The sequence below is a fragment of the Boleophthalmus pectinirostris genome, unplaced genomic scaffold (assembly GCF_026225935.1).
Source record: "Boleophthalmus pectinirostris isolate CB_2022bp ecotype Guang Dong unplaced genomic scaffold, ASM2622593v1 HiC_scaffold_1, whole genome shotgun sequence".
NCBI lineage: Eukaryota > Metazoa > Chordata > Actinopteri > Gobiiformes > Gobiidae > Boleophthalmus > Boleophthalmus pectinirostris.
The window spans coordinates 18,057,547-18,074,897 of NW_026570970.1; the positions used below are offsets into that span (position 1 = coordinate 18,057,547).

General features: G+C 37.6%; 2 protein-coding genes across 2 annotated transcripts in view; both read left to right on the plus strand.

Annotated features, from left to right (window-relative positions):
- Positions 1-8,120, plus strand: part of LOC110173117 (FERM, ARHGEF and pleckstrin domain-containing protein 1-like) — a 71,386-nt gene extending 63,266 nt beyond the window's left edge. Inside the window, exons 16-27 of the mRNA XM_055153159.1 lie at positions 212-345; positions 1,159-1,240; positions 1,650-1,887; positions 2,665-2,795; positions 2,870-2,938; positions 3,238-3,327; positions 3,561-3,643; positions 3,765-3,877; positions 4,070-4,227; positions 5,547-5,654; positions 6,222-6,373; positions 7,152-8,120. Of these exons, the coding sequence (XP_055009134.1) occupies positions 212-345; positions 1,159-1,240; positions 1,650-1,887; positions 2,665-2,795; positions 2,870-2,938; positions 3,238-3,327; positions 3,561-3,643; positions 3,765-3,877; positions 4,070-4,227; positions 5,547-5,654; positions 6,222-6,373; positions 7,152-7,233 (1,440 nt within the window). The 3' untranslated portion in view covers positions 7,234-8,120. The remainder of the gene's footprint in view (positions 1-211; positions 346-1,158; positions 1,241-1,649; positions 1,888-2,664; positions 2,796-2,869; positions 2,939-3,237; positions 3,328-3,560; positions 3,644-3,764; positions 3,878-4,069; positions 4,228-5,546; positions 5,655-6,221; positions 6,374-7,151) is intronic.
- An 886-nt stretch (positions 8,121-9,006) lies between these two features.
- The window catches only part of LOC110173160 (dedicator of cytokinesis protein 9), a 69,165-nt gene continuing 60,820 nt past the window's right edge, over positions 9,007-17,351 (plus strand). Inside the window, exon 1 of the mRNA XM_055158432.1 lies at positions 9,007-9,417. Within this exon, the coding sequence (XP_055014407.1) occupies positions 9,298-9,417 (120 nt within the window). The 5' untranslated portion in view covers positions 9,007-9,297. The remainder of the gene's footprint in view (positions 9,418-17,351) is intronic.

Consider the following 17,351-nt stretch of genomic DNA (forward strand, 5'->3'; position numbering starts at 1 on the left):
CAGTACACCTTCAAAGAATGATGATGTGCCTTTGTTCTAACTGTCAAAACCTGAAGCAAAAGTGTGTTACAAAAGTGTGACAAAACACTACTAAAAATACAATATATTAGGTCTACTGTAAAAGTTTTCTGTAGGTAAATTTTTACAGAAGCGTTTGTATTTGCTCTATTTGTGTATATAGCGTAGTAATCATATATACTGCTTCTTTCAGTCTTTCCAGAGTGCCATAGGAAAAGATGAGTCCACCCCTGACTCTCTGAAGACCACCCTGTCCTCCACGTTTGAGCCTCTGCACAGATTCCACACAGGGTTTCTCAGGGAGGTGGAGCAGAGACTGGCCCTATGGTGAGATGCTCTATAGCTCTGAGCCATATTCACTGCTGTTTGTTTGTCATGTCAACTTCTTAGCTCTTTTTAATGAGTTTTAGTGGCATTTAATCAAACAGGAGAGTCTCTTTTAGATGACCTAAGGGGTTGCTGTCTCCATGGCAACAGTCATACAGTAGCAGAGCTGTTTTTGCCTGTGGGGTTTGGCGTCTGATCTCTTTAATGACGTTATAACGGTAGCACACTGCATCACACTCTCAGACAGTGATGCATAAACCCATATACGCTAAAGGAATGCATGCAGCCATTTTTACTATTTTATTTTTATTTCTTAACCTGCATCAGTACAGTGAGATACTGCCTGCAACTCTGCTCCAAAACCCTATGCAAATCAATGTTGGATGGCTTGTTTATTCCTTTGCATATTTAAACGACTCTGTGAAGTACAACATTACATAACACATGTTTCTTGTGTTGGTTGGCGCTGTTATCAAGCAGACATTCTTAATTAAACAGTGGAAAAGTGAGTGCATCCAGTAATAGCAGAATAGTAGAATAAAAATCCTGCTTAAGGGAGACCCCTGCTGGTAGAAAAAAATAGTAGACAACAAGATAGAAGATAAAAAATATTTCATCTGCTAATTAAACACAGAACGATCTAAAAGTCTACTTACAATATTAATTATTATTATTTATTTGAATTAAATTTTGATAATATGGGGTTATGGCATTGCTTTTTAGATGACTACTTAAACCAGTGAAGGATGTTTTAAAAGATACAAGGCTAAACATAGTGGCATTACTTGCGATTAATTGCTCTGTCTGCTACAGGGAAGGACGATCAAATGCCCACATTAAAGGAGATTACCAGCGTATTGGAGATGTAATGTTAAAGAACCTACAAGCCTTAAAGGTATAGTACTCAGACTTTATTCAAACACAAAACACACACGATCTGCTACCGTTAAAGGTGTACTGCGCAACTTTTTTGGTGTAGGGTCTGGGTACTTATCTTCATGGAGATGTTATTGCTTTGCCAGGAATGTTCTATGGTATGACATTCATTATGGGTGTTTCTATTGCTCAAAAATATAATTATTTCTTTGTGAATGGGGCGACTTTCCACAGATTTGAATTGTAATGTAGCGTAATGCTGTAACCTGCTCTTGATGGATAGGTTTAGTCTTAAGTGGGGAACATTCAAGACAAAGCAGAAATATTTCCATGGAGACAACCAGGTGGCGAGCCCTCCACTAGAAATGTTATGCAGTGCACCTTTAATGTTAACACTGATGTTTTTGTTGATGTTTTTGTACCTACAGCCCCTGACAACCAACCTACACAAGCAGTCGGACATCCTGGTGGAGCTGGAGAAGGCGTGCCGGCTCTCGCGTAGGCTGGAGACCCTCTGTAGAGACTTTGAGCTTCAGAAAGTCTGTTATATCCCTCTCAACGTGTTCATTCTGAGACCCTTACACAGACTCATCCACTACAAGCAGATCCTGGAGCGACTATGTAAACATTACCCAGCAACACATGTGGACTTTAGAGACTGCAGAGGTATATAGTACTATCACTTGACATGCTTTAGCTGATGTGGTAACACTTTATTGTAATAAGCATGAAGAAAAACTTAATTCAATTAATTGTTAAATTTAATTTGTTAAATCAATTAATTGTTTATTGCAAATGATTCAGGCTTAGTAACTACTTAAAGGTCCTATATTATGCGAAACTAACTCTTGTGAGCTTTTACCCATGTTAGAATATTGTTACCTCCTCAAAAATATACATCAAGTTGTGCTTTGTTTCATTCACACATGTTTGAGTAACCTTTTATTATTAGTCTGTTTACATCTCCATATCTCAAAATGCTCCACCATGTTCCACCTTGTGATGTCATGTAGTGTTAGGCTTCAAGTTAACAGCTGCTTTTTACTTTTAATTCAGTTTAAGATTGGTAATTTTAGGGCTGAAATCACCAAGTGATTCTAATGAAGTTGTATGGAGTTTAAGAACACAGTGGAGCACCTGTATTTCCACATGCCATCATAAGATAAGAGTGTTTTCTCAGCCTAAATATGTTTGTGTGTTAAACGTGTGTAAATGAAACAAAACAGAATTCCAGGTATGTTTTTGATGAAGTTGCAACATATAAAATAGATCAGAAAATAGTGTACTATGGACCTTTATTTTAACTAAAATATGGACCCTTATTAGAACTAGTTTTTCATTATGAATTAATTAGGGTGTAGTTATTATAAAGCATTACTGTTGGTGTTGATGGCTGAATTATTTCTCTGCAGAATAACACTGATATCTTTATGTGCTCTGTAGCGGCTTTAGCTGATGTATCAGAAGTAGTGGACCAGCTTCAAACAAGCTTAATCAAGATGGAAAACTTCCAGAAACTTTTGGAGCTAAAAAAGGACTTAGTTGGCGTGGACAATCTTGTCGTCCCAGGGCGGGTGAGCATAAAAGCTATATTTAAACTTCACTGAAATTATTTATTGCAGAAATAATGGATTTTTTTTTTTTCCAGGAGTTCATTAGGTTAGGATGCCTCAGCAAGTTGTCTGGAAAAGGTCTTCAGCAGCGAATGTTTTTCCTGGTAACTCACTCTTGCCTTGGTTTATGTGATATCTGTAATTATCCAAAAAAGTGAAGTCATTGGCACATTGTTTTATTTCTGGATTTCACATTACCCAGAATTCCTGGCCCATTCAAATCATTAGCTATGGAAACTTTCCACTTGGTGAAAGTATTATGTAACCAAAAAGATATAGTTAAAGTCAATGTAAATAAAGTACTACTGATGCTATTTTTGGCTCCTGAACAGTACAGTATATCTGGTTACATGGTGCCTTGTCTGTTTGCTGTTACCATGACACTTTCTCTTCTTTATGTTAGTTCAGTGACGTCATATTGTACACAAGTCGAGGGATGACATCAACCAATCAGTTTAAAGTCCACGGGCAGCTGCCTCTCCGTGGGATGACAGTGAGTATTGTTTTCTATATTAAACAGTTGCTTTTTTCACAAATTATCTGCTACTAACAGCTGACAAGGCCCCCCACGAAGACACAAGCACATATGTTGCTTCTCTGCCTTTCATCTGCCCACCTTCTATTTTGGTTTTGGCATCCCAGATATGGCTAATCTCTGTTTTTTTGTTTTTTTTCTTTTTTTTTCTTTTTTGTCTTGTCTCACATTGTCGTCTGTGTGTCTTCCAGATCAGAGAGAGTGAAGATGAGTGGGGTGTGCCTCATGCCTTCACATTGGTGGGAGAGCAGCAGTCAGTGGTGGTAGCAGCAAGGTATGAAATGTATTCAATGGCTAAAATTAACCATCTAAAGATATGACTACTTTATTTATGGGGGAAAAAACTCAAAGACAAAGCTTCTAACAAAGTGAATGTGGTTCTTTTTAACCCATAGTTCACTGTCAGAAATGGAAAAGTGGATAGAAGATTTAAAAACAGCAATAGAAGCAGTCAAAATCAGCAACGGACCATCCACAGATCTTCTGATGAGCAACCTCAACGACAACAGTAAGTGTTCTTCTAACATAACTTTTGCACATGAATTTAACTGAACTGCTGAAGACAGTTCTCTGCTGCACATGAAAACCATAATTATACCTTCGTGAATGCTTTAATGTGTGATCAGTGTCTTTTTAGCGCCTCTCTGTCCCCTTCACTATCCCACTCATTTCTAGCAGTAACAGCCTCCTAATTTCCCAGAATGCCCGGAGGACTCCTCGGCAGAGGCGGAGTCTGAAGACGAGACACCGCACGTGCCCTCCGAAAGGTCCACTCCTCACCGTGGTAACACCATGGTGCACGTGTGCTGGCACAGGAACACCAGTGTGTCCATGATGGACTATAGCATAGCTGTGGAGGTACCAGCCCAAACTGCTAGCCTTACCTCAGACCTGCCCTCGCCTCTCTCTACTCTGTTTTTAAGTGTTCACTTAATTCACTTTGATAAACTCTTGTGGGAAAAGTATTCTGTTAATTAACAGCCTAGTCTGAAAAGACTATGCCCTTCAGCTATTATGTTTAAAGAATAAGAGAATTAGTCGTGCTGTGTTTGAACTGCACTGCTTCACATGAGTTACATAATAAGATATGATTATCTATGAACTTGCACATAATCAGAGACATTTGTGTAAAGTGGTGCACGAGCATACTTCTCCCACCTCCCCCTGTTGTGGGTAACAGCCGTCAGTGTGATGTCCTTTTCTAACCAACTGTAGCTTTCTTCTGTTGCTCTGTTCTTTTCTCCTGGCCCCTCTGTCTGTCTCTTATGGAGCCAGAGCTGCACTCAGAGTAGATAAACTAAACCTCACAGCTCTCCACTCTGAGCCCTGTTACTGTTGTGGTGTGTGGACGCTCCGCTCTAGCTGCCTGTAACCCTGTCTGTTCACAGCCTGGACTGGCCGCTCGTGTGATCCCTGCCACTGCATGCATCCTGTGTTTCACCAATGTGTTTCTGTCTCTCCCTCCCTGTCCCTTTTCTCTGTCTTCTTCTGCTCCCATGCGTCTGTGCATTGCTCCGTGGTAGAGGACCCTAGTCCAGTCAGGGAGAATAAGGCCCCCTCGGTGGGGCCCCCCAGTGGCCAGGGACCGGTGCCTCTGTCTGTTATCTGCTGGTACCGAGTTCAGAACCTGTCCTTTAGTGAATGCTGCAAGAGTCTAGAGGTAAAACAACCAGGCAGACGAACAGGCCCTTACCTCTGTTTAACTGCATTACACCAGAATAAGTCACACACTGATTCTAAATCTAAGTCATTCAAAATGCAATATTAATTTGTATTTATACAGCTACTACATCAGGCTCTAGGTTGAATGTTTTCAAATATTATAGATAAATGGACTACAAGTTCAGAAAATATTACTAAACTGCCCTTTCAAAACAAGTAAAACTGCTCCTAACATGTTTGACACAGTGTTGTATTTGATATATTATAGTTATAATTCTGCATGAAAGAACATACAGTGCTTTAAGTATTTCTAAATCCTAAGCCGAATATACCTTGAATGTAGTGGATCAGTGGCAATTTTGATTAATTTAAGCAGACTGAAAGAATTCAAGCCACCTGTTTATATTAAGTTAGCCTTTTGAGTCCTCCACTGTACAAACATACTGTACAATTACACTACAACGGGAGTAACAGGCTTTTTTGCTCAGATGCCTAATCTGATTGTGTTATTTTAGAACCAGCTGTCTGGAAACCTCCTGAGGAAATTCAAAAACAGCAACGGCTGGCAGAAGCTCTGGGTGGTCTTCACCAACTTCAGTCTGTTTTTCTACAAATCCCACCAGGTTAGGACACTAACCTTGTACAAACACTGTCTGTGTATTTGAACCACTGTATCACATCTGAGTGTACAAGGCGAAATGTTGTACTTTTTTTCCTGTGTACTTCCAGGTATTTAAAGGACCCATATTACACTGTGTTCTAATTTTTGTTATACTGTTGTTTCCTCATCAAACACATACCTGGAGTTGTGTTTTGTTGCATTCACACGTTTTACACACAAATCCTTCATATCTAGGCTGAGTTCTTCTCTCAAACAGAAAACACTGTTCCACCTTTGTGATGTCATGAGTTAATACAGGAAGCACTCCACTGTGTTTTTAAATTCCACACATCTTCACTATAATCATTCAAATAATTTCAGCCCTTGAATTTCCAATCTCTACTGAACAAAAAGATAAAAGGTAACTGTTAACTTGAAAACTCAATGACATCACAAGGTGGAACAGAGCATTTTGAGCTTTGGAGATGTAGAAAGACTAATAATAAAGGATTACTCAAACATGTATGAGCTCATTAGAGTCAGTTTTGCTTAATATAGGATTTTTAACCTGGGCGTTTCTCTTGTTCAGGATGACTACCCGCTGGCCAGTCTTCCACTCCTGGGATACTCTGTCACAATCCCCAACGAATCTGAAAACATTCACAAGGACTATGTATTCAAGCTGCATTTCAAGTCCCATGTCTACTATTTCCGATCCGAGAGTGAATACACTTTTGAAAGGTATACTTACACAATCTTTTGGTACATCATCATATATACTGGACTAAGCAAATGTGGCTCCAGTCAGATGAAACTCACAATGCTTGCAGTTATAGGACTGAATTTGGAGCTATATTGGTAATAGGAATTTATTAATTGAGAAAACTGTGAGAAATAAAAACAGGATCATGTAGAGTGGATTAATATGAACATTTTAAGACCAAAATGATGAGGTTACAGACAGAGGGGTAACAGTTTCTTAATGTAAAGTCAATTGGAAATAGAGTGGAGTCACTAGAGCCAGAAGCTTACCTTTGTTCACTTCCTATATGAAATACAGCTAGCTATGTCCATTTATATATGTTCTCTATAAGGGGTGTAACAATAACCAAAATATCATGATATCGTATCGTCAAAAGTCTCTCAATAATATCGTGGGCCATCACTATATATCGAATCTCAAGTTTCTTTGCTTAAATTCATTGTAACTACGTCGACCATGATCCTTTGCTCTGTTTTGGTGCAAACTACATGAAAAAATAGCAGTTCTAAGCACTTTTAAATCTTGGTTCTTTGGATTAAGTCTTGTCAAGGGATTTTAAGAGGAAAAAGTAGTAGTAGTAGTAGTAAATTCTGTTAGCCTCTACAAAATATTGCATTAAATACAGTACCATGAGATGTATATCGTGAAAATATCATACCATGAGATTTGGATATTGTTACATCCCTACTGTTTATGGTACATATTCTATTAGATTTTCATTTTACAAGATCTTAACCAGTTCTCTGTTGTGTGTAGATGGATGGAGGTGATCCGCAGTGCCACAGTGCCTGCCAGTCGTGGCCGTGTCCTCAACACTAAAGAGCTCCATGTGCACTGAAGCTGGCTCACGTTCTGCTCACACGCTCTGGGTAGCATCTGCCCTCTCTGCTCTTTCCTCTTTGGACTTTTGATTTTCTACACATATCTGGGACATTTGTACACGTGTCCATGCACATTTTGGTGCTTTTTTATGCTTTAATGGTGACATGTCCGCTGGTTTAGACTGCATCAGAGACTGCATTTTTGCTCAACTCTTGAAACCTCTTTTTACTGGTGCCATTTTATACAGTTTTCTAAAGGTCTCAGTCCTTACAGGTTTTCTGGTTTAATTGTATTGTTTTTACAGTTGAAATATTCTGATATAGATTTTCAGTATTCTTTATAGATAGTCAAACTATCACCACAACTATTGCATTTCTTTTTAATGTAAAACTATGAACATGTCCTTAATTTTCAGTGCCAAACTAATTTTCTATCTCTTTCTATGGTCCACATGCCACCCTTTAAGCCTAATGCTCTTTTCATACCTGGCTTACAATGTGATCACTAAACTATGAAAGTATTTTGATGACTTTTTTTTAGCCCACGGCATAGCCAGGAAGGTGCCATTATCACTAACGCCATTTCATGTGAAGTAAATATTTGTTGTAGCGTTCTTGTATGGATACTTATCATTTATGTTTGTTTTATAAATTAATTCACCTCTTGTAAGAGCAAATGTGAGTTCATAATCTTTGTATTATGAAGGTTATTGTTATGAAAAGCTTTAAAAAGATTATGTGTGAAATGAAATAGTGACTTTCAGTTCCAAGCTGTTTGCCATCAGCTGAAGTAGAAGGCTGCTTCCTGTATGCACAGATCCAATGTGGGTCTAATCGAATGGTAATATGCATTTGAAAAGGTTTTGCAGTAAAGTATATTAAATGGGAAACTTTCCATGCAACAGAGAGCTCTTTGGAAATGAAAGCAATAAAACACTTACTCAATGTAAAATCTGTGTCTCTTTATTTTTTGATTTATTTAAAGCCCTACTCCATAACTTCATAAGAAAAAGAAGAAGAAAAAAATGACTAAAAACGTTTTTCATTATAAAAGTGTAATTGTACAAGAAAACCTTGAAAAACATGCATCCTTTTTGTAAGCAGGCTTGCATCTCCACAAATTTGACTCAAACATAACATGCCCTAGAGGAAGAACACCTGCTTGTCTCTTAGGTTTGTTTTGAATGCAGTTTTTTCATCATATGATATAAACCGTATCTACTTTCACTTTTTTATTGCCCTAGTCATGCAGGTGACCGCCACCAAAAAAAAAACCCCCAAAAAAACCCAAAAACAAAACAACTACACGCTGTTGCTTTAAATTCATCGTGGTTGTTATATTCCCAACGGTAGCCAGAAGATGGCGCAATTGTTTTAAACTAGTTTGGCCATGAGTTCAGCCATTCCACCAACACACTGACCCACATCAGTAGCACCCTATTGTAGTGACAGTACTGCCAACTACATCTTACAAATGTATACAAATGAACTTCTTTTGAAACTTTACTTCCCCCTTTTTTAACAGTTAAATTTCTAATGTTGATAAGTATGAGGGATAATGTTGGCAATACAAATAATTGTCCTTTGCGTTTTTGTTGAAGAATCACAAACACTAAAATGAGTGGGTGTGTTCAATTAGACTAATAATGTGTGTTACATATTAATATATTGAATTTAAATCAGCAGTTCAAAGTCCAGTCCAGGGACTTTCGCAGTACTAGAGTATCCAGGGAGTTACGCGGTGGGTTGGCCTTTAACCGGCGAGGGGCGGAGAGCAAAGCGCGCACAACCAGATTATACACCTCCTGACTGCTCTGGCTGGACTCGGCCAATGACACACTTCTCAACGCGGTTTTGTTATTCTGTCAGAAAACGAGGCAGGATTTGACAGAAGAAAACTAAAATGTAAGATTTGTAGCGTTTAGAAAAGTTTTGGACTACGAGGCGTGGACGCACCTTCAGCATGTTTCCAAGTCGAGTGAGAGCGCGGCGCTAGAAGAAACGGATAAATCTTACACATTTGGGTGTTTTTTGTAATTTGTGGGACTTGAACTGCTATTGATGCAAAAGCTCTCAAAGACATGGCAACTCCTGCGCATCATCCGGAGACCAGGAAATTTACGCGTGGTTTGGGCAAGCCTGGAACAGCGGCGGAACTCAGGCAAAGCGTCTCGGAGGTGGTGAGGACATCCGTGCTTGTAGTAAGTATTCAAACCACGCACCACGTTGAATTCCCCCTCTCAGGTTTTTCTTGTATTTGACCAGAAGGCACGTTAAGGTTACCCTGTTTTGGTTGGGAATTGTGTAGGAAAATGAGAGCGGAAGCTGACTTTGTAACTGGGAGAAGGATGGGAGGGGAGGGGGCACGTGTGGTGGGCATGAGGAGGGGTCAAAATACAGGTCAGGTTTCGAAAAGGTATGTTAACAATGACACCAAGATGACCATGTCTAGACACTTGTTTTTCTTTCTGTCTTGTTGGTATTCATAAGATACTATCCCATCCCAGAATACAAGCATAGAATTTATGGTTTCAATCTTTTTCTTGTCCTGTTATGAGCACTTAAAGAATCAGTGCAGTATGACCCCTGGAGCATATGTCAATGAGCGTATTGTTTTTCACTGGGATGCACTGTCATGACATAATATCTTCTCACAAGGGAAAGTGTGTGGCTATAGTTTCAGGTTTGTGACCGTTGTATATGGAGTATCCAGTGACAGTGACATAATGTTAAAGTTTAAAGTTTGAGTGAGCGTTTGTTACCTGCGGAGTATCACTTTTCTTCTATGACTCTAAAACTATTGTGGAGTGTTTGTTCTGTACAAAAGGCTATGACCAATGGTACAATAGTAACAATAGAATAATACAATAACGTGCATGCCCATTACTACTCTTTTTGCCTGCACGAAAATCAGTTTGGCTCACCTGAGATGCCACACCCCAAAGTGTTCTTCTGGAATCAGTTGCAGATCCATCCTACTGCTTTTTATTGGGGTTTGTCTTGGCTCAGATATATATATATTAGATTTGTACTTGTTTGAGGATCCTGTATTACACAAAACTGACTCTTGTGAGCTTTAAGCCATGTTATAATGTTTATACTTCATCAAAAACATACCTGGAGTTGTGTTTTGTTTCATTCACACATTTTATTATTAGTCTGTCTACATTTCCAAAGCTGGAAATACCCTGTTCTATCGTGCAGTGTCATAAAGTGGTAGTTTTCAAGTTTTCAAGTTTAGTTGAGACTGGCAATTCCAGGGCCGAAATTATGCAAATGATTCTAATGAAGTTTTATGAAGTTTACAAACACAGTGGGGCACTGTACTACCAAATGACATCACAAGGTGGAACAGAGTGTTTTCTGTATGAGAGAATAGGTCAGCCTTGTGTGTTAAACTTGCATGAATATAACAAAACACAAACTCCAGGTATGTTTGTGATGAGGAAACAACATTATAACATAGATTAGAAAATAGAGTAATATGAGCCCTTTTAAGTTTATTAAAAATGCTCATTTAATTTCTGATGTGGCAACCAAAATTAAAGCTCACATCACATCTGGATTCATTCAAAGAGATTTGTTTTTGGTTCATAAAATGTTCAACCAAATATTATAATACATCAGAGTTAATCAAATGTGCGTTGTGGTGAGTTTTGTCTAACAGTATTTCTTAAAGTCTTTAAAGTTGCCTGGTAACGAACTGTGCTGTCACGAAAATGGAATCCTGACTCAGGATCCCAGACATCCAACCACACCTTCGTATTATTTATTCATTTTCACTGTGGTGCTTTGCCAGAGAGATGCCTGGAGGGAGGAGAGCACAGAAGAAGAATGCATGTTGGGAAATTAGCATGCTCTGGAGAACTGGCCTAGCGCAGAATGTTATTGTGTGAGCGTTATAAACAAAAGAGCAAATACACGGTAGAAGTGGATGTATAGTTGTGTTGTTGGGGTCTCGTGTTCTATGGACCCTCTCAGTGGGATAAGAATGCCACAGTACACAAAACAATATGCTGTCTGCTAATATATTCCTCCATGCAACATGCACCACAGAGGGAGGGGACATCTGATTCATAAAGACCATATTGTGGTTGATGGTCATCTGTTTTGGCTCCCACTACAATGTTTGCGCTAAGAGTAAATATCCCAGTCCCGCTAGATTATAATGTTGTAGTGTGCTGGCTATTGTAGTGGAAATTGATTATTTTTGTATTTCTTAAGTTGTAGATATTCTCACAAGTTGTTAGTTGTTGTGGTAATTTCAGGATCTGTAACGACTAAAAATATATTTCCAACTATACAAACCTTTGCCACTGTCACTCCATGTCTTTTGAAGGTAAAAATGGAATAAATATGTCAAATATGCTTCCGGGTTGACTGTTTAAACAAATCAGTTCATTTGGATAAAGCTCACTACTCATGAAACTGAAACTAACATTATTTGCTGAGGTGATCCTAAAAGTGAGAAGCTAAAAAAAGTAAGGATTTAACTATACTATCATCCTTGGCTTTTTTAAGAACATAAATGATAACACAATATCTAAAATGCATGCCTATTATCATAAGATTACCTCAAATAGCTTTTCAGATTGAACTGAACAAAACATTCTGTGCCTCTAGTAAAAACACTTTCTCTAAAGAGAGCCCAGAAGGGAGGATCCACTGATAGAACAGCCAACCATGCAATAAATATTGGCAGCAGTCCAGTAAACAAAACAAATATATCCCCTAATGAGTTTTGATGTGGTCATTGAAGGTTGGTCAGGTCATAGGAGCAGATCCTTTTCTTAAACATATAACTCAAAACAGATCTTATCCCAGGTTGTAAAACTGAGCATATGCCAGGTTTTAATGTTTTGTTTTTTCCTTTTTTCTAATTATTACTTGGCTTGGTGTCAGTTCGAGGAAAAGCATTGCAGAGAAAAGTATAAAAATACAGGAAGTAGTGGTTACCTCTACCTGTCATATGTATGTCATATCTGCTGCCCATGTCCAAGCAAGAAGTAAAGCTATAAACCTAAACCAAAATTGTCAAAGAGGAGAAAACTAGTTCATCTTTTACAGTTAATCTTTAGGGATGTAACAGTAAACGAAATATCATGATATCGTATCATCAAAAATCTTATAATGTCGTGGAGCATCACAATATATTGAATTACAAGTTCCTTGGCTTAAATGTCTTGTTTTACAGCAGCACTAGCTAATAAACATCTGTAACTACGTATCCCATGATTAATTTCAGAGAAGACAACATGAAGAAATATGAGATAAGAATAATAGATTATGACTAATAATTCACACCAAATTCTTGTCAGGGTATTTTAAAAGCAAAAAGCATCCTACAATTATATCAGCCTCTCCAAAATATCACAATAAATATCGTACCGTGGGATTTGGATACCGTTACATCCCTATTAATCCTATATTATGTGAAATTGACTCTTGTGAGCTTTAAGATGTGTTATAATGTTAGTATCTCATCAAAAACATGCCTGGAGTTGTGTTTTATTTCATTCACACACATTTTCAGTAATCCTGCATCATTACTCAGTTTGAGAGAAGAACTCAGCCTAAATATGCAGGCTTTGTGTTTTAAACATGTGTAAATGAAACAAAACTCAACTCCAGGTATTTTCGTGATGAGGAAACAACATTATAACCTAAATCAGAAAAATATCAGTGTAATATGGGCCCTTTAACTGTAGTCATGTTGTATTTGATGACAACTTTCTCCCTGCTCCATTCTCATGCATTTTGCCTGTATGGATCTGTGGATATCACAAATCAATAGCAGTTGGAAATGTTTAGTTAGACTTGTTGTATGGAGGCACTGGGAGCTGTTGTGTAATTGTAATCAATAGTCCTAACAGCCCCATGCCATGACAGCGGTCCTCACAGCTGCCCCGTGAGCCTGACCCCTGGGAGCTGTAGTCCAGATGGGGTCATTATTGGGGAGTGATGCCATTATCCTCTCTTAGCTGAACGCACAAACAGCTGAGTCACTGTATCTCCATAGAACAAAGTAGGAGTGCTGTATCCGTATTGAATTAACCATAAAAAATATTGACGATGTGGACTATTTGTTGGTGCTAGACCGTAACCAAGAAATATGTCCAGAGAAACCTAATCCTTTCTTTTTATTGGTTTTGCAGCTGAATTAGATTTCCTATGCTAATGTAAATATATTCAAGAGTTATAAAACAGATATCCATTTGGAGTGACTTTATTAATTAATAATTAGTTTAGAATAACAACATATTTTTGCAGTCCAGAAGAAATGTGTTAAATGTGTCTTTGCATGTATTGGTTTAGATCAAACATTTAAAAGAAAAGGCTCGTTTTGCAGCATTTTGAGATAGTTCCTTAATTATAAACAACATTCCCAATATGTTTTGCATTATCTTCAGCAACAATCACATATCATTGATAATTTGATATATTGCCCACCTCATAATATCCATGTCTGTTTAATTAATTTGCAAGTAACATTTAAATTCTGGGTGATTCATGCATTATTGGTCATATCATAGAATATTTAATGGTGCATCATGTAAAATAGGGTCAGTGCATTTGGTAAACTCTGACCTTTGATACTGATATACGTGATCAGTAGGGCTGGGTATCATTAAGAAGTTGCCGATACGATACATACTTCGATACATTGGCCCTTTCCACGGCACAATACATATTTCGATATAGTCCACTTTCGATTCGATACAATATATTTCAAATCGATTTGATACGATTCAATAAAAAAAAAAAAGGCTAAATTTTGGCTGTGATATTAAAGTCTTTGTTAAACCACTTCTTGTGTAAAGAAGTAACAGATTTTCATCATCAAAACAGTGAAAATGTCGAATGTGTCAAATAAAGGAATTTCCTTCCACTAAACAAGCAACAAAACCGTAGCTCTGTAACAAAATAATTTATTAAAATACAGTATACCAAAAAAAAATACTCTTGGCAATATATCGACATAGCAGCCCACGGTATCGATACTATATAATCACATTAAACAGTACAATATATCGCTATTTTGATATTTTTGCACATCCCCAGTGATCAGGGTCAAATGCACAGACTAGAGATCTGTAGAGTTTTTCCAATGGCCGATGCCGATACCAATTTAACAGTTTAACATACAGAGTAACTGATGAGCTCTGCCGATATTTTTGGTTTGATTATTTTACCTTTTGTCCTTTTTTAACCGTAAACCTATAAGAGAGCAGAGTAGTGACATTTTGTGTAGCTGTCTCTTCTTATTACAGTGTTTGTGTGTAATTTTTAAGCAGCAAATCGACCAAAACTAAATATCGGCTAGAGATTTAAGGCTGATAGCTGATACACATAGATCAAATGCCCCTATGAAAATAATAAATGCTATGTTATCTTTATAAAGCTTTATGGCCTTACTTTCTGGTCAGAACATTAAAGCTGACCCTGATGTGTGATTTAAGCAGCTAGAGGCTAGAGGCCATGTCAGGTGCCTGTTTACAGTGCTGGTAAACGGTACTACTAAGAATAAGCCCGGGGATAGAGAGAGATACACGCAGCTCAATAATACATGAGGAGGCCCTAAGTGGTGCACCTATCTTAAGGCTATGTGTGCTTCGCTGCATTTAGGAAGCAATAAAATCACGGATAGAATCAAATAAAATGAAATTGCCGTCCATTGCCGTACTGTTAGGGATCCACTTTTGTGACGTTAAATATTGATGTGTGCTAAATGATACTGCCATTCACCTATTATGTAACTGCTGTTGTGTATTGTGTATTCTACAGTTTATTTATGGTTGTGTTGTTGCAAATTTATTTTTAATTAAAGGTGAACTGTGTGACTTTTTTGGTCGGGGGTCCGTCACTATTATTAGTTTTTATGTTTTTATGGTTGTCATTACTCTACTTCAGATGTTCCACAATATGACATTAAACAGATTTACCTTGCATGTATTCAATTACACTTAATTTTATTGCTCCAATTCTGACCAGTGGCATTGCCTGGTTTGGTCTCCATAATCATAGAAAGGTTTAATGCCATACTGTGAAAACATTTCAGGCAAAGCAATAACATCTGCATGGAGAAAAACAAATGCATCCTTCACCTGAAAAGTTAGACAATGCACTTTTAAATTAGGAACCAATAAATAATAGAATAAAACTTAAACTGAGTGTGCATTTGAAGAGGTAATTTGGAAAAACAGATAAGATTTGCTAAGAAACATGTATTTTACTGCTGTCTAAATATTATTCCATCCCTCCTTGATAAAAGTCACTGTAGATTATTGTCATCGATAATATCTGTAGAAGATGGTAACAAAAAGAAACATACTTTTTTGCACCAATTTTTCTTAATGGAGATATCTGTTTTTGCAATTGAATCCTTCATTTATCTATTAACTAATCCTACAGTGTTCATTGTACAGCAAAAGTCTCCCTGTATTCTTCAAACTGATATAGACAGACCATACTTTAGAAATTAGAATCCTCGTCATCTGTTAAGCAAGTTAAAGTGAATAAACTGTAGGGGTTTGTTTGGGCATGTATTGGCAGTATTTCTAAGCCAGACTTTCCACTAATCATTTGCTGTCACAGAATTTCCTGAAGCTAAATGTAAGATATAACTCAGAAGCCTGTTATTCTTCCTTCAGTCCTCCTGCATGAGCTGCCCTGGTAATGGCGTATCAGCGCGTTACCAAATCAAAGGGCAACTGGAGTCATTAAATAAACACACTTGTATTATCAGCATCAGTTTCACTTTGCTTTTCTCACGTAATTATAAGAAATGCCCAATCATCAAGTTATTTTAGATTATTTTATCAAACAACTGTTCACACATTTGGTTTGACAATGTAGACCTACGTAATCTGTTTTTACAAATGTATTTTTCTCAAATCAATCTCATATTAATTCATAATTGCATTTAGTTCATTCACTTTTTGTGGTTAGTTAGGATATGTACTTAAAAAATATATTTCAAATCTGCACGTATAATTATTATTATGTAACAAAATAACAGTAGAGACACAGATGAAGTGGATGAAGCAAATCTTATACTTCCCGTCACCTCCCACTCATCACTTCATTTTCTTATATATAATGTCCTCTTGCATTTTATTTGAACCACTAGTACCAAAATGAACTGTGATATTCCATTCTAACACTTTGTGAATAGGAAGTACCCAAGGTTAGTATTTATATAGGTCTGTTTTCCTGTGGCTGTATATGGCCTTAGCAGTTTGGGTCAGTCATGCTCTCCCCCTGCACAGAGGTTACCATAACACAGACCAGCTGAGGAGCCTGGCCAGCTAGTGTTTTCCACTTTAAACTCATTTACTTTGTCACTAACCCTCTAGGATTTAACTAGCCATTTTACAGGCTCTTTGGGCATTAACACACACTTCAAGGTATTTCTCTTGTCAGTAATTCTTCTTTGTTGTCCTGAACAGTCAAAGGTTGTTACCACACTAAGATTTGTTTTGGTGGAGGCTGGTATGCGCTCTCACAGTCAGTGGTTTACTTAATTTGCCTGTACTTTCATCCACAGACAGAGAACATTGTGATAAAATAAACCCTCCTAGCTGCTGCTGATGTACCTTTTCTGGTGGAAGGCCTGCTTGTCTCCATGGAGAAATGTGGGTTTAATGCCATATTGTGGTCTATCAAGCCAAAGTAATAACATGACCATGGAGCCGAGAAGGTGTCAGACCCTCCATCAGGAAAGTTACATAGTGCACCTTTAACCTTAATCAATTCTAATTCTAATTAGTACTAAAGCTGCTACTCAGATAGCTGTTTTAATAGTAGAGGTGAAGTGCAGAGGTTATAAGCGATCTTGTAACCATGCCAACTTTCTTATGGTGGTTCTTCAAGTTTGTCCTCTTTAGCAAACTGATAACAATAGTGTCAATAATCTTTGGCGAATGCAATTGTATTCTGAATGCCTTTCAGGTTACATGATTAATACGTATTAAGGAACCAGTAGGTAACCTAATCTTAATCTTTTTCTTCAATCAAATATTTTAATCTTAGCCTAAAGCTCAATTACTCAGTTACTAATAAATGTGATTTGCTGTCAGCGAATGCAGCCAACATATATAATTTAATTTAAATATCTAGTCTATGTTGCTATGTT